Source organism: Chionomys nivalis, chromosome 11 (genome assembly GCF_950005125.1).
Source record: "Chionomys nivalis chromosome 11, mChiNiv1.1, whole genome shotgun sequence".
Classification (NCBI taxonomy): domain Eukaryota; kingdom Metazoa; phylum Chordata; class Mammalia; order Rodentia; family Cricetidae; genus Chionomys; species Chionomys nivalis.
Genome location: NC_080096.1, coordinates 4,270,559 through 4,294,312, shown reverse-complemented (window position 1 = coordinate 4,294,312; position 23,754 = coordinate 4,270,559). Strand labels below are relative to the sequence as shown.

The 23,754-nt window shown below is 51.3% G+C and overlaps 2 protein-coding genes across 7 annotated transcripts in view; one reads left to right on the top strand and one right to left on the bottom strand.

Annotated features, from left to right (window-relative positions):
* The window catches only part of Dnajc11 (DnaJ heat shock protein family (Hsp40) member C11), a 51,562-nt gene extending 34,515 nt beyond the window's left edge, over positions 1 to 17,047 (top strand). Inside the window, exons 5-16 of the mRNA XM_057785351.1 lie at positions 1,193 to 1,321; positions 2,435 to 2,557; positions 3,027 to 3,100; positions 6,062 to 6,251; positions 6,764 to 6,849; positions 7,078 to 7,194; positions 11,993 to 12,148; positions 13,019 to 13,088; positions 14,029 to 14,086; positions 14,166 to 14,308; positions 14,707 to 14,836; positions 15,793 to 17,047. Of these exons, the coding sequence (XP_057641334.1) occupies positions 1,193 to 1,321; positions 2,435 to 2,557; positions 3,027 to 3,100; positions 6,062 to 6,251; positions 6,764 to 6,849; positions 7,078 to 7,194; positions 11,993 to 12,148; positions 13,019 to 13,088; positions 14,029 to 14,086; positions 14,166 to 14,308; positions 14,707 to 14,836; positions 15,793 to 15,818 (1,302 nt within the window). The 3' untranslated portion in view covers positions 15,819 to 17,047. The remainder of the gene's footprint in view (positions 1 to 1,192; positions 1,322 to 2,434; positions 2,558 to 3,026; positions 3,101 to 6,061; positions 6,252 to 6,763; positions 6,850 to 7,077; positions 7,195 to 11,992; positions 12,149 to 13,018; positions 13,089 to 14,028; positions 14,087 to 14,165; positions 14,309 to 14,706; positions 14,837 to 15,792) is intronic.
* A 698-nt stretch (positions 17,048 to 17,745) lies between these two features.
* Thap3 (THAP domain containing 3) lies at positions 17,746 to 23,710 on the bottom strand. Of its 6 annotated transcripts, none has more exons than XM_057785411.1 (4): positions 23,591 to 23,703; positions 20,017 to 20,209; positions 18,679 to 18,759; positions 17,746 to 18,447 (listed from the first exon to the last, which is right to left on the bottom strand). In XM_057785411.1, exons 1-4 carry the CDS (start codon positions 23,662 to 23,664, stop codon positions 18,166 to 18,168), a joined length of 630 nt encoding a protein of 209 aa, XP_057641394.1. In that variant the 5' UTR covers positions 23,665 to 23,703; the 3' UTR covers positions 17,746 to 18,165. The 6 variants fall into 6 exon arrangements, with proteins under 6 accessions (XP_057641394.1, XP_057641391.1, XP_057641392.1 ...); XM_057785408.1 differs by lacking the exon at positions 23,591 to 23,703 and adding an exon at positions 22,903 to 23,575; XM_057785409.1 differs by having other exon boundaries at positions 17,746 to 18,759; positions 23,591 to 23,710.
* Between the last annotated feature and the right edge of the window lie 44 nt (positions 23,711 to 23,754).

Here is a 23,754-nt window from a genome sequence, read left to right as displayed (position 1 = left end):
CTTGTAGCAAGATGGCTTTTAATCTTAAAATGGGGTCAGACTGGTCCGTCGGTGTATCCTGGAGTGCTAGCACCTGAGAGGCAGGAGCATTGCTTCCAGTTCAGTGCCAGTGTGCATAGTGAATTTATGTCAGCCTGGGCCACAAAGTGAGTATCTTGAGAAATAATAAATAGACCAAAGAGAAATTAATAAAAATGTGTGTGGTTTTGTATGTGTGTACAGTGTGTGCACACATGCTGGACTAAGATAGACCTATGAGAAAAGTCTTAGAACTTTGAAAGAAAATGATAAATGTTGTTTGTCTTTCTATGAAGGGTTTTGGCAGCTAATTTTTATGTTACCTTAACAGGCTAGAGATATCTGAGAGGAGGGAGCCCCGATTAAGAAAATGCCTCCTTAAGACGGGGCTATACACAAGCTTGTAGAGTATTTTCTTAATTAGTGATTGTTGTGGGAGGGGGCATCTCTGGACTGGTGATCCTGGTTGAGCAAACCAGTAAACATGACCATGACCTCTGCATCAGCTCCTGCCTCCAGGCCCCCACCTTGTTCGAGTTCCTGTCCTGACTTCCTTCAGTGATGGACTATGATACGGAAATGTAAGCCAAGTAAACCCTTTCCTCCTCATCTTGTTTTTGGTCATGATGTCCTCACAGCTATTAGTAACCTGAACTAAGACAACCAGTCAACAAAATTTTAGCTTAGTATTTCTTGGAACATGCTATCTTCTGTTGCTGTCTTTAGTTTTCAAAGGCGGAAAGGTGTGTAAACACCCGTGTACAAATACCGTGTGTGCTCATTGTGTACCTGCTTCCTGGTCTGGAGGGCGCTCTTAGGTCTCGTAGAATTGAGAGGTGGTTTTGAAGTAAAGGTGCTTAGTCCATGTGGCCGGCCGGTGTCTGGGTGATGTCGCCAGGACCTGTGTGATCCCTGCATGCTCAGGTCATTGGCTCTCTCCCATGTCTTGTCCCTCTGCAGGTGTGTACAGGCCGGCTCTTCCATAGAGCTGGTGTTTGCTGGCTCTAACATTCTAAAGCACTCCGCAGCTTTTTATTTGAACTGTGACATTCATGCTTCACAGACTTCGTGGAGCACTGTCCATCCGTGAAGTCAGATGCCTAAGCACTCCACTCAATGTTTTCATTCCACAAACACCAGCACTTCGTGCTGACTGCGTGTTTTTCTGCCCCAGGGAACCATCAGCGTTGGAGTCGATGCCACTGACCTTTTTGATCGCTATGATGAGGAATATGAAGATGTGTCCGGAAGTGGCTTTCCGCAAATTGAGATTAATAAAATGCACATATCCCAGTCCATTGAGGTAAAGCACAGACACCTCTCCAAGTACAGCCTGGGCCTGAGTTAATGAGGCGCAGTGCCGGAGCAGCTGGATGGGAGTCGGCTCGGGGTTTCTCATCGTTATTTATGAAAGGCTGTAATTAGCCACTGGGGGGGGGGGGTGAGAGGACGTGCGAGCATGTTCCATTTGGCCTTGTTTGTTACTGCGTTGCCCCCACACACAAGGCAGCTGAGTGTTGGCACTTAACTCCCAAGATCCCGGGTCTTGCCAGTTAGGAGTGCTAATGGGGTAAGCATAGATGCCCAGGGTCGCAGTCATTTTAGGAAGGAAGGCAGCCCTGCTGGCAGATGATGCTCAGAGCTAGTCTAGGTTCTAAGTACTTGACTGTGTGGAAGACAGTAGCAGCTCTGGTCCTGAGCCAGGGAATTCAAACACCACCCTTTTGTCCCTAGATGCAGTAGGGGCAGGCCATTCTATTTAGGATACCAGGGTCTCTGCCTACACAGCGTCTTCATTTTATTATCAAGTGTATGAGCCTGCCCCGTGGAGTTAATGCTAAGAAACTTGCTATTCTTGAAGAGCCCTTAATACAGCCAGAACCCTGGTGGCAGGCTGGGAGTAGAGAACCGAGACAACACATTGTGGGAAGGCACAGGGTCGGGGTCTCCATGTAGCTCCTGCCATGGCACACTAGACCTGGTGTTCTGCCACTCTCTGTGGGTTTTGGGGATTCTTCTCTTGAATTTGTGCAGCTCGAGAGGTAACTCAGTAAGTCGAGTGTCTGCTGATAATCACAGGCCGTGGACTGGATTCCCAGTGCCACATACATAACATCAATGCATATGGCTGCGTGTCGTGGCACCTGCCAGCGCTCAGGAGGCAGAGACAGGAGCATCTCATCCCACAAGGAGGCTAACTGATCTGTGCAGCCCCACAGCCAGGGCTGTAGTGAGATCCTCGTTAAAAAAAAAAAAAACAAAACTACTGCTTTCGTGGCCCCATGCCATTGATATAAATTAGGAGAGCAGAGCGGTTGGGAGGCTTGGGAGGCCTCCTGTCTCTGTCCTCAAATGCCAGGTGACCTGTGTCCCCATTGCCTCTGTTCACTTGCTACCCGTGGCTATCTTCCCTTAGGCACCCTTGACAGCTACAGACACAGCCATCCTCTCCGGAAGTCTCTCCACCCAGAATGGCAATGGTGGCGGTTCCATTAACTTTGCACTCCGGCGGGTCACTTCTGCAAAGGGATGGGGAGAGGTAAGACCCACTGGATTCTGGTGTCCATACATAGTCGGTCCCCTTTTTGACTAGTCACATGACAAGCTAACTTTCACTGCCTCAGGGGGCTGTTGGTTGAAAGTCACCTGGGCTGGTAGTCAGTGAGGCCACCAGGAGAGTGCCGGAAGGACTGATGGACCTCTCCATGGGGCCCATGTCCCATCTGTCATGCAGGAGATGCGGCAGGTGGCACCATGGTGGGGAGGGGTGTGGACTGCCAGTCTCCTTCCCTTCTGACTTGAGCCAAGGGAGGTCAGAATTCAGGACTGACATTTTCTTGGGCGGAGTACTTGTCTACAGTCGGGCAGAGATGATGCCGAGGTGTTAGGAATCTGCCGGTCCTCTGTTGGGAGCCTGGCCGGGTTCATGCTGAGCCCTGGGTTGCTGCTGTAGATGCTGCTGTACAAAGAACACCAGTAATGCTTTCTCTGTATATTTTTCCAAACAGTTGGAATTTGGAGCTGGAGACCTCCAGGGGCCTTTATTTGGTCTCAAGCTGTTCCGTAATCTCACACCAAGATGGTAAATATACAAGATAACTCCTTTTTGGTGATCTGCGCTAACTTGTATTAGAGCCTGTGACGTCTTCTGATTGTGGACATTTGAAGTTACTGGTGCTGTGTGGGCTCAGTTGGACAAGTGCTGGGGCAGCCTAGAGCTGAGAGAGCTCTGCACGGGAAAGCAGGCCTGGCCCACCAGGCTTCCTGCACTGAGAAGCTTTCTAACGTGGGACTCTTTACCCTACAGTCCTGCGAGGATCAGGAAACAGTATCTGTCTGTGGGACTACCTGGTGGTTGGGCAGACTTGGCCACACCTGAGTTTTACAGCCTCTGTAGCTACAGTGATGACTCCAGGCGTCCGTCCTAGTTCGCTTCCCAACTAGTGTAACACGGAGCACCCTGCTAAAAGCAACTTAGGGGAGGGAGACAGTTCCAGGTGATAGTTCATTCTAGGAGGGAATCACAGCAGCGGAACCTCGAGGGGACCGGTCACATCAATCTGTGATCAGGTCAGGGAGGCAGATGTGGTGGCACACAACTTTAATCCCAGCACTTGGGAGGCAGAAGCAGATGGGTCTCTGAGTTTGAGGCCAGCCTGGTCTGCAGTCCGAGTTCCAAGCGCTAGTCTGTCCTCTTGTACAGTATTCAGGTCAGCCAGGGCTCCCTCCTCCATGGCCAAGTCCAAGCTCAGCCCTAAAGTTGCTGTGCAGAGCCAGGTGTGTCGTGATGCAGTGCAGTAGGAGGGTGTTTTTTACTCTTTTGGCTTTTTGGGGGGGCGGCCACCCAGTTCCCAAATAAATCACATGGAGGCTTAGTTAGCAATGTCCAGCCTTACCTTGACTTATTTCTTGCCAGCTTTTTTTAACTTCTGTTATTCCGTCTACCTTTTGCCCTGTGCTTTTCCTGGTCTCTTCTGTAGATCTTTACTTTGACTCTTGCTGTGGCTTGCTCGCCCATGATGTCCTCCTCCTCTGGCTACTTCTCTCTCCTATATCCTCTCTGCCTGCCAGCCCCGCCTGTCCTTTCTCCTGCCTTGCTATTGGCCGTTCAGATCTTGATTACACCATCAGATGTTCTAGACAGGCAAAGAATCACAGCTTCACAGCGTTAAGCAAATGCAACATGAACAAAAGTCACACACCTTAACATAATATTCCTAACTCTGCAGGGATAGGTAGAGGCCGGGAGATCAGAAGTTGAGAGTCATCCTCAGTTTCCTGTGGAGAGTTTGAGGTCATCCTAGGATACACAAGACTTTGTGTCAGAACAAACAGAGCTGCTGGGTGAAGCCAGGCTTAGTGGTGTGAGCCTCTGATCCCCACTGCTCTGGAGGCTGGTGCCTAAGTGTTACAAATTTGAGGCTGGTGTGGACAATATAGTAAGACCCTGTCTCCAAAAGAAAATAGGAAAGGCAAGCATGGTTGTAAACGCCTGTAATCCCATCGTCTGAGGGGTAGGAACAGGAGGGACAGGAGTTCAAACCTGCCCTGTGCTGTGTAGCTCATCAAGGCCAACCTCTGGCCTATGTGAGACCCTGGCCCCCAAAGCAGACAGCCCTATGCAGTGGTCTCGATCTCTGTCCAGTGCCTGCCTTGCTGATCGCAGTTTTCCTCCCTTTGGGACAGAACCTGGTATCTCATCCCTGTCTTCTTTCGGCTTCTCCAGCTTTCTCTTGGAACTCTACTGATGACATTCTCCCTGCTGGCCCCCCGGCTCCTGTAGGGAAGCAGGAAAATGCAGCCTTGCTCTAGCATGGCCGGGTCTCGTGGAAACTAAGAAATAGGCTCGTTTTAGTCATTTGGCTGGGGAAGTATAAAGTATTATACTGGGAGTATAAAGTAACCCTGATTAAAAGTTAGTGTGTTTGCTGGGTGGTGGTGGTGGTACATGCCTTTAAGGAGGATCTCTGATGGCTCAGCGGTTAAGAGCACTGACTGCTCTTCCAGAGGACCTGGGTTCAATTCCCAGCACCCACATGGCAGCTCACAACTGTCTGAAAATCCAGTTCCAGGGGATCTAACACCTTCACACCAATGCACATAAAATTAAAGTTAGATAAATCATTAAAATATTAAAAAAAAAAAAAAAAAGAGGATCTCTGAGTTCCAGGACAGCCAGGACTACACAGAGAAACCATGTCTCGGGGGAAAAAAATGTGTCAAGTGTGTCATGGTTACCTTAATGTCACAGTGTTATCTCTAGAGCCTAGAAAGTCAAGAAAGAGATGGCTCAACAGCAAGTGGTGGGTGTTGGGCTGTGCGCCAGACACCAGTTGTTTGTCAGCCTGCACCCTGCAAGCTGACTTCAGAGTCCTTCCTGGAAAGCTGATTTTCAACAGGATCCCTGGGCAGGTTTTTTAAATCAATAAGCCATCTCTGCAGCATTTAAGAGCACTTGTTGCTCTTGTGGAAGACCTGGATTTGATTCCTGACACCTACATATCAGCTCCCGAGCATCTGCAACCACAGTTTCAGGGGATCTGACAGGCATACACAGGGCACACATACCTGAATGTAGACAAAAACACAGAAAATAAAATCTCTTTAGTGTGTGCATATCTGTGTATGTATATGCATATGTACATGCTGGGGATCCACCCAGGACTTTGACTTGTATGGCACATGCCCGCGGTAGGTGGCGCTACTCTTTGTGATGAGTTGATATCGCTTGGAGACTGCTCATGCTCCATGCCCGTGCTGAAGAAACCAGAATGCCTGACAGAGGAGCCCACTATTGGTGGCTGTACATCATCCAGGTGACTTCAGCATTGAGCAGAGTTCGGGGAGCACTGTCCTGAGCCACTGTGTTTGAGAGTGTCACCAGAACTACCTTCGGGTGGCTCCAAACACAGCGTTTAGTGCTTTGATAGAGTGGATGGTGGGGAGTGGAGCCGCCAAGGGGACCTGAAAAGACAGGCTTCTCCTCTCTCCTTTGAGAGTCTGTGTCAGCTGGACCCTTTCTGTCTGTGTCCCCCACCCCCAGCTTTGTGACGACAAACTGTGCTCTGCAGTTTTCATCCCGTGGGATCCGGCCTGGCCTTACCACTGTCCTAGCTCGGAACCTGGACAAGAACACCGTGGGCTACCTGCAATGGCGATGGGGCATCCAGTCGGCCATGAATACGAGCATCGTCCGGGACACCAAGACTTGCCACTTCACTGTGGCCTTGCAGGTGGGTAGAGGAGCTGCAGTCTCTTGAAGATGCATCTTGAGGCGGGTATCTCAGTATAACCCTATACCCTGTGGGGCAGTTCTGGGTTCACGCAGCAGTGACTGTGGCCTCTAGTGAGGAAGGAGGATGTTCCCAAGTGGCTGTGTTCAGATCATCTGACAGGAAGTAACAGTTTCACGTCCTGTCAAAATGGTGCTCTTGAGTCCTGTCGCCGGGCAGAGAGAGAAGCTGGTGGGAAGCAGGTCCTGGGTTCCTCGTCCTAACTCAGGGTTACCAGAGGTTTGTGTTTTCATGAGACCATGTCCCCCAGTGGTGAGATTCACACAATGGCAGATCACTGTCATCTCCCAGCGTGTCATTACACAATAGCGGCTGTACTGGCTGCTAGTAAACATTCACACACCTGCCCTGATGAAGCCTCCCACGGGCAGGTGCCCAGCAGCTGTGGGCAGCTGGCGACATCGTCCAGAATGGTAAGGCTTAACTGGCCTCCTTGCACCTCCCTCCCTCAGCTGGGGATCCCGCACTCGTTTGCACTGATCAGCTATCAGCACAAGTTTCAGGACGATGACCAGACCCGGGTGAAAGGGTCCCTCAAGTAAGTCTGAGCTTTGCTGGCATAGAGGTGACCTAGCGCTGTGGTGGTCACCTGTGTATCGTCGTCACTCCTGTGATGCTCCCTGATTGCCCCATCCTGGCATTGGCTCCCATGGGTGATGGGTGGGGGGCGGGAGGAGGCCCAGGGACTCAGCTCTGTTCCTAGCAGCTCCTGTGTGGACGGGAGGGCAGGAGGGAAACGTGCCTGCAGCTGTGCTCTACCCCCCAGGGCAGGCTTCTTTGGGACAATAGTGGAGTATGGAGCTGAGAGGAAGATCTCCCGACACAGCGTCTTGGGTGCTGCTGTGAGCATTGGTGTTCCGCAGGGTGTGTCTCTCAAAGTCAAGTAAGTTGAGCCTGACCCTTGCTAAGCGGGGATGAGGGCTAATTCCTCAGTGTGCCTTTGCTTCTGAGCTGCATGAGCAGAGGTCAAGGGGCATAACCCAGCAGTGAATTGGGAGAGGCCTAGGCTCTTCTTCTCCCTCACACTTCACCAGGCCTGTCCAGTGACCACGTCCACACCCAGGGCCACCACAGGCATCTGCAGCATCAGATTCTTCCTTGTCTGTAGCATAAGAACGTGCATCCTTTCCTCTGCACTGCCCAGTTCCTCAGTTGTGCTGTCCGAGTTTGTTTGGGTTTTGATGTTTTGTTTGAGATATGGGCTCACATAGCCAGGGCTGTCTTGGAACTCGAACTTGGGATCCTCTTGTTTCAGTTACCTTAGTATTGAGATTTCAGACACGGACATTTCTAGCTTCTGGGTTTGCTCACTTTTCTGTTGCATGGCAGTTGGGCCTCCTTCAACCACCTGGGCATCATCCCTCCCAGCAGAGGGCAGCTGTCTGTCCTCTTCTGCCTCTCCTTCCTCCCTACACTTCTCTGTGCCGGGATTCTTGGACAGCAGGCTAGAGCCCTGCTTTTGTCCCTGCCTCCCAGTGGTGGCTCTGTGGGGCGCAGTCCTTGTCTGTGCTCACTTCCACAAGTGGCCCAGTCTGGCCTGTGTGTTTAGTGCCGGTTTTGTATCTGGATGGAGTTCTGAACTCCCAAGGGATGGCTGTACTGTGTTTCCAGTGTCCTTGCCTCAAGGGCCCATCTTGGCCTGCTTCCTAAATCTCTAGCTTATATGCGTGGTGCCACTCTGTATCCATGGATATCTCATGTATGGATTTGAGCCACCAGAATCAGCAATAATGGAGGAAAGGTCGCAGCCAGTGCAGTATGGCAGCTGTTGATATGGCATTCGTGTTCAACAGGACCAGAAGTCAATGAAAGATCTTGTCTAAGAAAAGAAAGATGTGAACAACTGCTTAGGAATGACACTTGAGGTTGTATGCACATGTGTCCACCAAGAGTCCGAAATTCTGTGAGTTCCAATGCATCAAGTGCCCCTTTATGACCTCTGCAGGAACTGCATGCATATGATGCAGTTATGTGTGCAGGCAAACATTTGTGCACGTGAATCAAATGATTTTTTTTTTTTTAATATAATACTGGTTTCTGCAGACACTCTACTGTTTTACACTCTGAGCCGGGACTTCCTGGGTCCCAGTGCTCATCTGCATGCTCACCCTCTTTTATCTGGAGTGAGAGCGCTGGTGAGGGCACCATGCCCTGCTGGACTCTCTCAGCACTATGATGGTGACTTACTTTCAGTTGGCTTCTGGGGACAGTGTCACCTGTCACCTGTATTTTCTGTGACAGTATTAAACTGTCCAAACTAAATTTTTAAAGGATTTATTATTTTTAGGGGTAGAGAGATGTCTCAGCAGTTAAAAGCACTGGCTGCTCTTCCAGAGGTCCTAGTTCAATTCCCAGTACCACATGGTGGCTCACAGCCAATTGTAATGAGATCTGGTACCCTCTTCTGGCCTGCAGGTGTACATGCAGACAGAACACTCATACATAAAATAAATGGATAAAATTTTTTAAAAATGATTTATTATGCCGGGCGGTGGTGGCGCACGCCTTTAATCCCAGCACTCGGGAAGCAGAGGCAGGTGGATCTCTGGGAGTTCGAGGCCAGCCTGGTCTACAAGAGCTAGTTCCGGGACGGGCACCAAAGCTACAGAGAAACCCTGTCTCAAAAAACCAAAAAAAAAAAAAAAAAAAAAAAGACTTATTATTTTTAATATGTGTGTGGGTCTGTCCGCATGAGTGCAAGTGCTCCGAGGGCCCAAGGAGTCGGATCCCCTGGAGCTGGGGTTCTGGGCAGGTGCAGGCCTGCAGATACTGGTCTTAACTACTAAGCTGCTGCTCTGACTGCTTCGAACTGAATTTTTATGCTGGTTGGATGTCCCTTATCCTTGACATATTTGTATGTAAGTAGGAGTCTTGGGGATGGAACCAAAATCTAAGTGAGTTCAGTTCTTTCAGGAACATGGAGCTTTAAAATATTCCTAGTTCACCTGACAACTTCGCTATTTTGTAAACCATGTTTCAAGGATTGTGGCTCTTCCATCTTGGTGTGAAATTTCTTAGCATTCATTTGTTCCTTCACCTGCCTGTCCTCTTGTAGTTACCCTTTTGGTAATTTGTATCCTTTCTGTCTTTTGTTTTTTTTTATTTATTTATTATGTATACAATATTCTGTCTGTGTATATACCTGCAGGCCAGAAGAGGGCACCAGACCCCATTACAGATGGTTGTGAGCCACCATGTGGTTGCTGGGAATTGAACTCAGGACCTTTGGAAGAGCAGGCAATGCTCTTAACCTCTGAGCCATCTCTCCAGCCCCCGTCTTTTGTTTTTTTTAAAGACATGGTCTCACTAGATAGATAGTGCTGACCTCAAAGTCATAAATATCCGAGTGCCTCCGCATCCCCACTGCTGGACTTAAAGGTGCGCCAGGCTTGGGTCCTTTCTAGTAACATCTTACAACATTGAAGCCCCTTTATAGTCAGTCTACTGCATCTTACGAAGCTAATCTTGTATTTTCATTATCCAGTTCACTAGGAGTGTATTGCTTAATTGTGCACTGTAGCTAGCGCATGCCTGTGCTTTGTGTGTGTGTCTGTGTGTGTGTCTGTGTGTGTGCGCTTGTAATCCCATCCTCAGAAGGCAGGGGAAGATGCATAGCGAGTTCTAGCCACGAACACACAATCTAAAAAAAAAATCTAAAAAAAAAAAAAAAAATACAGGGCTGAAGAGATGGCTCAGTGGTTAAGAGCACTGACTGTTCTTCCAGAGGTCCTGAGTTCAATTCCCAGCAACCACAACCATCTGTAATGAGATCTGGTGCTCTCTTCTGGTCTGTAGGCATACATGCAGACAGAACACTGTATACATAATACATAAATTAATCTTTAAAAGAAATACAAATCAATGTATTGCTTGAGGAATATGGAGAGAGGAAAGAAAGGAAAGATGAATACTGCTTGGGCCAAGAGTGGTGTCTTGTGCCTATAATACCAGCGGAGGTGGGAGTATTGCTACAAATTTAAGGCTAGCCTGGGCTGCAAAGGGAAACCTTGTCTTAAACAAATGCATTTTTGCATACATACCTAAGTGGGTAGCTGAATGGGGCTGTGTGTGCTTAGCGCACACAAGGTCCTGGGTTCCGCTAAGGCAGCCATTAATGCAGTGGGAAACATGCCCGTGCCCTGTGCTCATGCTCACCTGTCCGCTGCTGTCAGAACTTCCGTGTGTTTGTTGTAGTGAGTCTCTGTACTGCCAGCTCACAGAAACTAAATGCTCGGCTGATAGCTAAGGCTTGTTTCTAACCAGCTCTTATAACTTAACTCATACTTTTTAATCTACGTAGCTGGTTATTTCGTAAACCATTTCTTTACGTTGTTCGGTTACCTTTACTCTGTACCACCCATGCTGCTTCCTCCGAGTCTCCTGGTGTCTCCACCTTCCTCCCAGCACCCTCTTTGCCTGGAAATCCTGCCTACCTATTGGCCTCAGCTTTGTATTAAACCAATCTGAGTGCCACTTCTTCACAGTGTACAAAAGGATATTCTACAGCACTTTGCTTTAAGGTATAATAAACACGGGCTGGAGAGATGACTCGGGTTAAGAGCACTGGCTGCTGTTCCAGAGGTTCTGGGTTTGATTCCCAGCAACCACATGGTGACTCACAACCATCTGTAATGAGATTTGGTGCCCTCTTCCGTCCTGCAGACATATATACAGACAGAACACTGTACATGATAGATAGATAGATAGATAGATAGATAGATAGATAGATAGATAGATAGATAGATAGATAGATCTTTTTTTTTTTTTTTTTTGAAAATATTTATTTATTTATTATGTATACAATACTCTTTCTGCGTGTATGCCTGCAGGCCAGAAGAGGGCACCAGACCTCATTACAGATGGTTGTGAGCCACCATGTGGTTGCTGGGAATTGAACTCAGGACCTTTGGAAGAGCAGGCAATGCTCTTAACCACTGAGCCATTTCTCCAGCCCTAGATAGATCTTTTTTAAAAAGATACAATAAACACTAATCTGAGGCCCAGCCCGGTGGCACCGACTAAGGGGGACTGAAGCAAGAGGATCACTTGATCCTAGTAGTTCAGGGACAATCTGGGCGACCACCTCCCTGCCCCTCGTCTCAAAGCATGAATAAAGCCTCTGTTATTTAGTTAGTTAGTTATTATTTTTGTGTCTTAGCCGGGTAGTGTTGGCACATGCCTTTAGCCCCAGCACTCAGGAGGCAGAGACAGGCAGATCTCTGAGTTCAAGGCCAGCCTGGTCTATAGAGCTAGTTCCAGGAGAAGCTCCAAAGCTTCAGAGAAACCCTGTCTTTTTTTTTTTTAAAAAAAAAAAAAAAAAAAAAAGATTTTTGTGTCTTATGTGTGAATGTCTGTTTATATGGAGATGAGTATGCAGATGCCCTTGGAGGCTAACAGTGGGCATCTGCATACTTATCTACATATAACTCAGGAACTGGAGTTATAGGCAGCTGTGGGCTATCCACTGTGGGGTGCTGGGGAGCTAACTTGGGTCCTCTGGAAGAGCAACCAGTGCTCATAGCCATAAGCCATCTCTCCAGTCAGTCCCAAGTCCTAGTCTTCATATGTGGTCAAGTTCACTGGTAATCAGCTCAGCTTTGGAGCTGGCGTGCAGTGGCTGAGCCCCACTGCTGCTCCATGGGACCTGACACACCCTGTGTGTGTCCTTGTGTTTCCCGCAGGCTGAACAGGGCCAGTCAGACCTACTTCTTCCCGATCCACCTGACGGACCAGCTGCTCCCCAGTGCTGTCTTCTACGCCACCGTGGGGCCACTGGTGATCTACTTGGCAATGCACCGTTTGATCATCAAACCATACCTCAGGGCTCAGAAAGAGAAGTGAGTTTCGCACTAAGAACCTCCACCTCGGTCTCCTCTAAACTGGAGAGCTGACTGTGTCCCCTAGAAAAAGAGGACAGGTTAATGCTGGGGAAGTACAAGCGTGGTGTCCAGGTCCTGATGGTCCTCGTCACTGTTGGCAGCGGCAGCCACAGGTTGCTCCCTTCTAGCCAGTCTGTCCCACCCTCAGAAATGACTCGATTTGCTTTATAAAATCGGCTTCAAACAGGGCCAACACAAATGGGTCTGTTTTGTGTGACACTAACTGTATTCATGGAAACCACAGAACAGACCTAGCTTTGAAATTTCTTGTAGGGAGCTCCTACTCAAAACTGAGTCCAAGCATCCCTTGGAAACCCAAGGGATGGAGAGGCCCTGTGTTAGCCTCAGAGACACTGGGGCACTGAGGTTGAGTGGGAGACAGGGTACCCCTCTCCTAGCTGCCTGTGACCTGTTACTAGTCTAGGGGCTGAGTTTCCATGGATGTTCAAGACCCGGAGCAAAGAATGTCCTCCATCTGGCAGCGCTGTGTGGGCTGACCCCGAGTCCCTCTGTTTGCTGTAGGAGTGGGCATTTCTGTGCATCCAAAGTAGTCTGAATTGTCTCTGCCTGCTGGAGTCTTTTCCTCTCCTAAGGAAACAGCAGTTTGGGAGGTTCCATGGAGGAGGTGGACAGGGAAGGTGATCTCAAACTAAAGGGAGATGCACAGGCTTGCAGCTCAAAGGCTGGCCTGGGGTTGTTTTTGGAAGTATCTTCTAAGTTCTAGAAGTAGAAATCCAGTTAATTCGCAGACTGCATTCTGGGCTCTGTCCAGCAGAGGGCGCAGTTTGCTCACCATAGAGTCACTTGTGCCCTGCTTCTCTCTGAAAGGGAACTGGAAAAGCAAAGGGAGAGCACAGCCAGTGACGTCCTGCAGAAGAAGCAAGAGGCAGAAGCTGCTGTGAGTGTCCCACTGCCACTGTGCAGAGTCCAGACCCAGGGCAGCCTCCTCTGTCCCCTTCTCCAACCCATCCTGCCGAAACTGGGACTGCAGGGAAACTCCTCTACCCTCGTGCTAATCCCAGAGCCCAAGGGCTTTTCTTCCCTCATTTTACAACCTCACTGCCTGTCTGTGACCTGTGGGCACATTCTAGAGACTCTGGTCTGTGCCTTGAGATGAATACAACCCTCCAGGGCCAGACAAGGTTTGTGAAGTTGGCGGGGTCTTCTCTCTCTGCGTACTTCCTATTGGGGGAGCTGAGGGAGCAGAAGCATCACGACTGAACAGCAGGGTACCATGACGTTCTTGTGACCAGAGGAAGGGCAGCAAAGGCACAGAACTGAGAAACTGCATGAGGCCACGCATGTCCCCAGGCAAACCCCAGGCAAATTTGGGGGGCAGCACACAGCCCTACCCAGCTATGTGTTCCACAGAGAGCACAGGTCCTTCTCAAGGAGAGTGGGGTCCAGCTGCTCCCATGAAGTATCTGTCTTCAGGCGGGACCTCACAGCACTTGGGATGACCGCATACTTGTTATGTAGCCCAGGTTAGCCTTGAAACTCATCACTGTGGAACTTTTTATTTCTTTTGAAATACTGACTGTGTGTTCGGTAATTTCTCATCCTTCACTGAACTCCATGTGCAGAATCACTGAGAAGGAAGGAAAGGTGCTGTCCCTTCCACTGGGGTCATCGTGTAGGGTCTGCCTTGTCAGGTGACTCCCCAACACTGCCTCAAATGGGGCTGAGGGCTTCAGCCCGGTGGGTGAGCTGAGCTCAAGGCTTGTGCTCCTTTCCCTGCAGTCCCTGAGCAGACATCTTGACATGGACACAAACTGGGTGTTTGTCATGCTCTGACCAAAACAGTCCAGGGTCCCTGACATGTTCATCTTCTCTCAAAGGTGCGGCTGATGCAGGAGTCTGTCCGGAGAATAATCGAAGCAGAAGAGTCCAGAATGGGTGAGAAGGCACCCCTCTGTGGGCTGGGCACTGGGGTCTAGCAGGACAGCCTGTGTCACCCCTGCCGCTCTGTCCGCAGGGCTCATCATCGTGAACGCCTGGTACGGGAAGTTCGTCAATGACAAGAGCAGGAAGAATGAGAGGGTGAAGGTGATCGACGTGACCGTGCCGCTGCAGTGCCTGGTGAAGGACTCCAAGCTCATCCTCACCGAGGCCTCCAAGGTACATGACCAGTCACCAGGCCACCTGTTCCCAGACTGGGTGCAGCTCCATGGGACGGGACGGTCAGGCCTGCAGTGACCATTTCCCCACAGCCCCGAGAGCTTCTGTGCCGAGACGACTTCTGCTCCCGTGGGCCCTAAAGTCCACCCGAAAGTGGCCACTGAGTAGCCCACACCTGCCTTCCTGGCACTGGCATTCCGCTTGTCTGCAAGTTCCAGAAAGGATGTGGACTCAGCTGGCCATGGCTTCAGGCTGGATGGGAGGCCAGTCTAGCACTGCCTAAGTAAACAGCCCCAGTCTCATTCTTTCATCAAGCTCCTCATCCATGCTGTGCCCAGTTGACGGCAGAAAGGAGTGGAGCAGAGCAGGCCTTGAGGGCGACCCTCTGTTTGTTGCAGGCTGGGCTGCCAGGGTTCTATGACCCGTGTGTTGGGGAGGAGAAGAGCCTGCGAGTGCTGTACCAGTTCCGAGGCGTGCTGCACCAGGTGATGGTGCCTGACAGTGAGGCCCTGAGGATACCAAAGCAGTGTGAGTAGTGCCCTCGGTGTCGACAGCTGAGTTGTGAGGAGGTTAGAGCACGCTCTTGGCCAGGTGTGATACTCAAGCACCCAAGAAGCTGAGCTAGTAGGTTCATGGATTCCAAATCAGCCTGGGCTACCCAGTGAAGCTCAACTCAAAAACTAAAAAAAAAAAACCTAGCCGAGAGGTGGTGGTGGCGCACGCCTTTGATCCCAGCATTCAGGAGGCAGAGGCAGGTGGATCTCTGTAAGTTTGAGGCCAGCCTGGTCTACAAGAGCTAGTTCCAGGACAGGCTCCAAAGCTACAGAGAAACCCTGTCTCGAAAAAACCAAAAAAGAAAAAAAAAAAGAAAAAAAAAGAAAAACAGCAAGAACAAAGAAAAAAAAAGACCCTAGCACTCAGGAGGCAGAGGCCAGCCTGCTCTACAGAGGAAATTCCAGAACAGCCATAGCCTGGGCCAGAGCCAGGGCTGTTAGCAGCAAGCAAAATGTCTATCAGAGAGATGGCTCATCAGTTCAGAGCATTTCTTGTTCTTGCAGAGGACCCAGGTTCAGTCCCAGCACCCACACGGTGGCTCACAACCATCTGTGACTGGTTTCAGAGGATCTGACACCCTCTTTTGCCCATGGGCACCAAGCATACATGTGGTTCATTCATACATTCAGGCAGAACAGTCACACAGAACTTTTAGATGGGGTAAGATGGGGGTAGGATGACCATTCTTGCCACAGCTGTGAATGGCTGCGTGGAAGTGACCCTTCGCCCTGGGTGCAGAAGCGGGTGCTTCAGGTTGAAGGTGGTGGAACTCAGGAGGCAGAGGTCTGAAATCTAGGCCAACCGTGGACTACATAGAAAAGCCGTGCCTCAGAACACAGGAAATGCAGCCGCTCCCGGCCCGGCCTTGTGCAGGAGGTGGAGGAAGCACACCTGTCCTCTGCTGCCCTGACTTGTGCTTTCCTTTCCAGCTCACAGAATCGACACAGACGGATAAACTACTGGGAACCCTGAGTAAAAAGGCTACAAAATACTTTCCGGGGAGTCTACAACTTTGGAGCAGGGAAACCCAGACACGAGATGTTTTTTGTTTATCCCTCAAGAAGGTGGCGCCGTATCAATTATGTGTTGGGACATGCAGACAGCCTAGCCTCGTGGGTGCTGTGGGTGAGGACTGCAGAGCCCCACCCTGGCCACAGGCCACAGCATGGCCACATCTTTCCCACGGATCATGTTCCTGGAGGACAGCACCTGAACCGACTCTTGAGGTCACCCCCGCCCGGTCCTCATGAGTGGCTGTGCACATCCTCACACATGGACTGTTCTTCCTGAAGTCCACGCTGCACCTGGGAAACATGAAAAGGAAGGTGTGTCGCGTGCTACTCAGTAGACTCCCACAAGCCACCTTTCTCTTCTAGAACATGACACAGTGGACTGGAGAGGACTGTGGGTTTATAAAACTGCTTTTTATCCGAGAACAACAGGTTTGGAGACTAGTCTCTTTCTTCCCCTTGCAGAGCTTCTCAAACCATTCCTCCTGGCCCTGGCTTGGGACAGAGAGGGGAGACCCCAGGTCCCAGGGTACACTGTCCAGGCAGACTGCCCACAGTGCTAAAAAAAGATCCTGCTGCCAGTGGCCCCTGCACCCCACCCACAAGACATCTGCCTTGCAAAGCTCTAGAGGGCGGCGCTGGAAGGAGGGGAGCTTTGCAGGTAGTGGGGGCACAAGTTTGCCGATTCCTGGGTGTGGGCCCAAGGCTGGCCCAGGTACCTGAACCTCTAGTGAGCGCCCAGCAGGCGGTGCTGTTGCTTGCCAGGCCAGGCTCTCACAAGGTTCCTCCTAAGGAGCCTCAGTTCCCAGACCCCTTCTAGTGCATTGCACACTTGGTGGCTGTCACTGCAAGCTCTACCCTCTGAGCAGGTGTGACACCGGCGGTGACTCTGACTCTGGTCCCACAGCAGTAACTGCTGAAGGCAGACATTGCCTCACCATCCTCATAACCTTTCAGTTTTTAAGAGCATTCAGTTCTGTAATATTTATCTCCATTTTTTTGGGTTTGTTTGTTTTTTTTTAAGAGGCTTTTTCTTTGCCCCAGACTGATGTGCGGTTTGCACTATTGCATGAGCCCGACTCAGTGGCCTGTGGCTCCCTGGGCACCGCTGCCCCTTCTGTGTGAAGCTGACTGTGGCGGCACTGCCCAACAATAAACCTGACCTGAAAGCTGAGGCCGCTCTGTCCGTCGATGCGTGTGTTTAGGAAGGGGTAGGAGACAGCTACAGTGCCCTAGGCCTCTCCCACCCCTGCTGCTTCAGCCTAGACCATTGGCTTCCATTCCACACTCAGGTTTATCTGAGACATAGAACCTCAAGGAAATTAGACATAAGATTTTGTGTTTGCATTTTAATCATGGTCTGGCTGTGTGGTCCAGGCTGGCCCAAAACTCCTAATTCTCCTGCCTCAGCCCCGAGTGCTGGAACTACAGGTGTGCGCCTCTACTCAGATATTCAATGTTTTCACTTTTTAAAACAGTCTTCGTGTCTAGATAGTCTGTTCTTGGTTGTGAGTCTAGCCTTTAACAGCTAGGCTATCTCTCCAGCCCGTGTGTGGGTATTTTGCCTGCATGTGTGCACCATGTATTTACGGGGTGCCCTCAGATCAGAAGGGGGCAAAAAAAGAAACAAAAACCACCTAGAATTGGAGTTGGATGGTGGTAAGCCATCGTGTGGGTGCCCGAAGCTGGACCTGGAGCCTCTGAAAGAGCAGCCAGTGCTCTTAACCACTGGGAGAAGATGTTTCTGCAGCCCCGCCCCACATGCATTTATTTATCTGTTTAGTTATTTTCAATCAGTCCTGTGGCGGCAGAAGTCACACCCCATCTCTCCTGTATCAGGAAAAAGTGAAAGCAGCAGGCCTTAAATAGAGTTCAAAGAATTTATTCCACATTTACATAGACCAGGCCAGAAAGAGTCGTCAAAAATACAGGCTGGTGTGGGAGACCCTTGCCCTGCCCTCAGAACTGCTCCTCTGGGAAGGTGAGAAGGACCCAACAGACTAACCGTGTTCCTGGAGGTAGACTGCGGGAATGGCCACCTCTCCCTCGGGGAGCTATCTCTGGCAGGGCTGTGACAACTCCTAACATTTGGTCACTGTTACAAGACAGGCCCACAGCTGCCATCCTCAGCCCAGGAGACCCGAGATTGTGCCTCTGGTTCCCCAGCACTTGGGCCCTCCCCTGACGAGGGCATCCTATCCAGGCAGTCTCAAGGTGCCTCGCAGCACCAGTATAGGAATGTGCACAGCAAAGACGAAAACCACTTCCCTACATCCCAGAGCCTCCTCGGGCTCAGTTCTGCTGTGCTGGCCGTCTGGCCCGTGGTCCCCGCTGTCCCTCTCTGTAGGCTCGCAGGCGGCTACATGTTCTCCGAAGCAGCAGCCTCTGGGCCCTCAGTCGTTTCCGGAGCCTCTTGTTTTCCTTCAGCGTGAGGAAGAGTTTTTTTTTCAGGGTATCCAAGTCCAAAAGGGCATAGCTGTGATCGGATGGCTGTCCCGGGAAGGGCCGTTCTAACCCCATGGGGTCGGCTGGCAGGCCAGAAGCCTCCATTGCTTCTGTTCTCTCTGGTAAGACCTGAGGACAGAGGTCAGTAGTAAGAGCTGTCCAGGTGTGGCCCTGTGTCCCCAGCAGGAAGGCTTCTGAGCTGGGGTCACAATGCCCCCTACCCTTCTGGTCTAGCTCCAGCCCCATTTCCCCCACTTCCCCTTGTGAAATCCCAACGGTGGTCTTAGGAGAGGCTCTGGTCCTGTCATCTGCCGGGTCCTCTGGGGCATTTCTGAGACCAGCTTGTACCCAGGGTCTTACCTGTTTCACAGTGCCTTCAGTGTCTGGAGGCTGAAACTCTTCCTGTGTGCCGTCCCCACCAGCCCCCACCTCAGGACAGACCTGGATACAGCAGGCAGGAGGAGTCAGGCTGGCTGAGCTGGCAGACACCGGATCCTCAGGCAGCTGCCACTGTCCATCCCTGAGTAATCCCTGCCCGGAGGCCGCAGCCGAGTCCTGCGCATCCGCAGTAAGAGCCTGCCTCCCACCAACTCCCGGGGCTCTAGCCTATGACCCACTGAGCCTGAGGCTACAGCTTCCTCTGAGAAAGCAAGCATCCTGAACTCAAACCTGACACTCTGCTTTTCTCCAGATACTCTCTCAGCGCTCACTAAACAGCTTGCGAGTGCACTGCCTGACTGCCCTCCATTGCAACCCTTACAGGAGGCGGCATCTCTCCCTCACCAGCTGTAAGACACAGCCGTGGCTCAAGCAGGACACAGTGGGACCTAACCGTGGGCCACACAGGCCTGGTACAACCACGTCCCCCTGCTCAGCCTGAATCCAGCTGTGCTGACTCTTGCCTGCACTAGATGCACTCCCCAAATCCTGGGTCAGTGGCACCTGAACAGGTCCCCACAGCTCCAAGGACCTGACCCCTCTGGGTGAGCACTGGCCCTACAGTACCCTGTCATCAAAAGGTCATGCAGCTGCTGGCAACGCACACAGTGGCCATCTGCAGCTTCTTGCCACCAGCTTAGCCTGGGGGCACCGAGGACTGTGAAGTGGACCTGCTGAGATCTCTTCCAGCTTCTGACCACTGGCCCTGGTTCTCCCACCTAAGAACCGTAACCTCCACCCTATAAACACGGCCTAGAACCAATAGATACTTCAGGCTGGAGTTTGTGGCAATCCTCTGACCTCTGCCTCCTAAGTGCTGAGATTACAGGCATGTGCCATCACACCTAGGTTTATTTATTGTGAGATAGGCTCGCATGTACCTCAGACTGACCTCAAACCCCAAGGATGACTGAACTTCTGATCCTCCTGCACCTCTACCAAGGGAACAGCAGCCCCAGGCCCCAGCAAGCACACATTAGTGTTAAAAGTGTTTGAAATTACTTTTCTCTCTGGGGGGTGGGGGTGGGACAGGGTCTCGTGTACCCCAGGCTAGCCTTACCCTCCCACCTCTGGCTCCAAATTATGGGATTACAGGCCTGCGCCATAGTTTATGCAATGCAAAGGCTCGAACCCAAGGCCGCTTCCATCCTGAGCCAGTACTCTTAGCAGCTGAGCTACACCCCAGCCCCAGCTTCTTTTTAAGCTCCCCATTCAGCACACAGAGAGTCCCACTGGCTGGACGTCAGACCAGCACCTTACCTGTGCGGGGTTCTGAAAAGCAAACACGGTGGGCACGGCATTGTGTTTGAGGTTCTTGCGGTTCCCAAAGGCGCTGAAGCACTCAGGTCTGAAGTGCTCAGAACAGATGACCGTGTGTTGCTTGGGCTTGAAGTTGACCCGGCCGATGTTGAGCACCCACTCCTTCAGGAGCTCCGGGCGGCTGAATGGGAACCTATGGGCACAACATTCCACGATCCAGCCTTAGGAACTCAGTAGTCCACTTTGTTTACCCTAAAATCCAGACATTCGCCAAGGCTGCTATCAGCACATATATGAAACCCAGGATCACGAGCATGGCAAAAGAGCTCAAGAGAGCTGTATTTCCAAAGCACGTGCCAGCAACTCTCGTTCCTTCACGAGTTCACTGCTGGGCCTGGAGAGATGGCTCAGTGATTAGGAGCACTGAATGCTCTTCCGGAGGACCCCGGGGTTCAAGTTCCAGCAGCCACATGGCAGCTCACAACTCTCTGTAACTCCAGTTTCAGGAAATCCACCCTCATAGACGTGTGCAGGCAAGACACCAATGCACACAAAAGAAATTTTTTTTTTTTTTTTTTTTTTTTTTTGGTTTTTCGAGACAGGGTTTCTCTATGGTTTTGGAGCCTGTCCTGGAACTAGCTCTTGTAGACCAGGCTGGTCTCGAACTCACAGAGATTAGCCTGCCTCTGCCTCCCAAGTGCTGGGATTAAAGGCGTGCGCCACCACCGCCCGGCATAAAAGAAATTTTTTTTTAAAAAAAAGTTCACCTCTGACCATGTCTCAATTTCCTGCCAAAACGTGGCAGTGGATAGGACCAAGTCCCTGCCCTTCAGGAGCCTACGTAGCAGACAGCAGCAAAGCAAGCTGAGGTGGACTGTGAGGGCTGCAGCAGCTGACCACAGGAGGCGGCCCTGTGGTCCTTAGCAAGGTGACACCTGAACAGACCCTGCAGCAAGTGGCCTTCACAAAGGACCACGTAACACAAGGCTTTAGATAGGTGTGAGTCTCTGTAGGTTCCACAGAAGGGAAGGAAAGGCAGCCTGTGTCCACCCAGGCTGCAATGAGAACCAGGGCCGAGCGAGAGAAAGTGCTGGAGATGGGGGACATGCTATGAAAGCAAGACAATGCTAAGTTAGCGACTCAAGTCTGGGAAGGCTGAGGCAGGAGGACCACTTTGAATTCAAGGACAGCCTGAAGTACCAGAATGGGACCTTCTGTCAAAAATAGAACAACTGGGGCTGGAGAGATGGCTCAGCGGTTAAGAGCACTGGCTGTTCTTCCAGAGGTCCTGAGTTCAATTCCCAGCAACCACATGGTGGCTCACAACCATCTGTAATGAGATCTGGTGCCTTCTTCTGGCCTGCAGATGCACATGCAGACAAAACACTGTATACATAATAAATGAATAAATAAATCTTTAAAAAAAAAAATAGAACAACTGCTGGGCGGTAGTGGCGCGAGACGTTAATCCCAGCACTCGGAGGCAGAGGCAGGTGCGCTCCAAACCAACCTCATTACTTAGCAAGTTCCAGGCCAGTCAAGGACTTGTCTCAAAACAAAAGAAAAAGAAAAGGACAGGTTTCAAGGTTTGCCTGTGGATCATGAAGCAATGGGAAGGAAAGATCTTCGTGTTCACCATGGAGGACAGGAGGTTTGGGTGAACACAAGTTTGGGATGTTAGGTGTTCAGGGTGCTCTTCGACTGCCCAAGAACAGGCGTGGCAATGGGCACATGTGCCCGGGGATGTCCCTGCAGAACCTGCCAGCCTGGGAGACTTAAGCACTCTGGTTCCATGTTGAACACGTCAACACTCAATGTGGGAAGTGGGAGGACTCGGCCGAGGAGACTGAGAAGGGCGATCTGGGACAGAGGTCAGATGTGTCCTAGGACTCCGGGGAAAAGACCAGCGTGGTCACAAGCTAGTGAGAAGTCAGGTAAGACAAAGGCAAAGCCCAAGCAAGAACTGACGTGGCAGTGCAGGCCTGGAATTCCAGCAGGAAGATCCAGCTTAAAACCAGCCTGGGCGACACAAGACCTCTGCTCTCTCAGAAAAGTAGGAGCAACACCACATGAGAGAAAGGTCACACGGGTTAGTAACCAGAGCATGGAACGCACACAGAAGGGAAAAGTCATTAGGAGCCTACCAGTCTATGTGATTGATAACTGTGTTAATAAAAACATTCTAGGCCGGCACTCGGGAGGAAGAGGCAGGCGGATCTCTGCAAGTTCGAGGCCAGCCAGGTCTACAGAGCTAGTTCCAGGACAGGCGACAGGCTCCAAAACTACAGAGAAACCCTGTCTTGGAAAAAAAAAAAATTAGAGCCAGTAAGATGATTCAGCCGGTGAAGGCACTGGCTGCCAAGTCTGATGGCCTGAGTTTGGTCCCCATGATTTACATGGTGGGCGGATGAAAGCGACTCTAGAAGCTGTGCTGTGACTTAACTTCAGAGGACCTGGGGTTCAATTCCCAGCACCCACATGACAGCTTATAACTGCCTGTAACTCCAGTTCCAGGGGATTGGACACCTTCACACAGACATACATGCAGGCAAAACATGAATGCATATGAAATAAAAATTATTTACAAAAAAAGAAGAAGAAAAAGAAAAAGGCGAGGGTGAATGGAGGTGACTGCCCCTGAGTACACGGCAACATGACCAGGAGACAGAGGTCCCTGGATAACTGCCTGTGCAGGCACCAGGAGGCCCTTCATTTGCAGAGCACAATTTCTGACACAGGTTCAATGGAGTACTATGCAGAAAAGAACTCAATTGCGGCATGCAGGGCAAGGATGACTCTGGCAACAATGGAAAGAGAGAGAGAGGGAGAGGAGAGAGTGGAGAGAGAGAAGAGGAGAGGAGAGAGAGAGGAGAGAGAGGCTCAAACCTGGCTCTCCCTGTGGGCAGGTGAGAAGAGACTGGAAGTGGGTGCCAGTGGAGAGTCGTCTGTGGGCTGCCAACTGATGTGTGCATTTTTCCGTGGTAGAAGCATTGAAACAGTGTACTGGGGCCCCGCGGGGGTGGGGAGCACCCGGTGCGGCGTAGGCAGCCAGGCCTCGGGGAACTGCGCCGGAGGCACAGACATTGCTCGAAGCTGGCGCCTTGAAGGGCGCTTTCCTGGAAAGGGCTCCGCACGAACTGGGCTGAGGGAAGGGGTCCTGGGACTACAGGGCTGAGTACCCACCACCTACCCACGACCAAAGCCCATGCGGCCTGGCCATCCTGGAGGGCGCTCATTCCTCCAGACCATGTACCTCCGCCTGGGCCTCCCTCGAGGTGACGCAGGCAGTAAGGGGCCAGCGTAGGGACACAGCCAGACGCCACCCACGCTCAGCCTGTTTACACTAAGCACCTGATGCTTCCAGGCAAGATGGGTTAGCCCACGCCTGCACTAAGAGAGGCTGGCGGGGTTCGGGCTTTGAGGCTGCGGGAACAACCGCTGACGCCCCAGCCGTCCCCTCCCTGCAATCCCGGTCCACCTCGTCCGCACACCCTGGGCCTCCCGGAGCTCCCGCCCGGTGCACTGGGGCCTGTGACTGCTACACAGAGTCGGGTCCCAACCTCCCATCCCTCACCGGTGGAAGGTGAGCTGCTTCCTGCGGCTGCTGTAGCGGTTGCAGCATTGCCGGGCCGCGCACGACTTCGGCATCTCGGAGATGAGCCCGCTGCCCCTAACAAAGATGGCAGTACGCGGCCCCAGGGGCGGAGCTTGAGGGGCGGGGTTTGCAGGGCTCCGGGG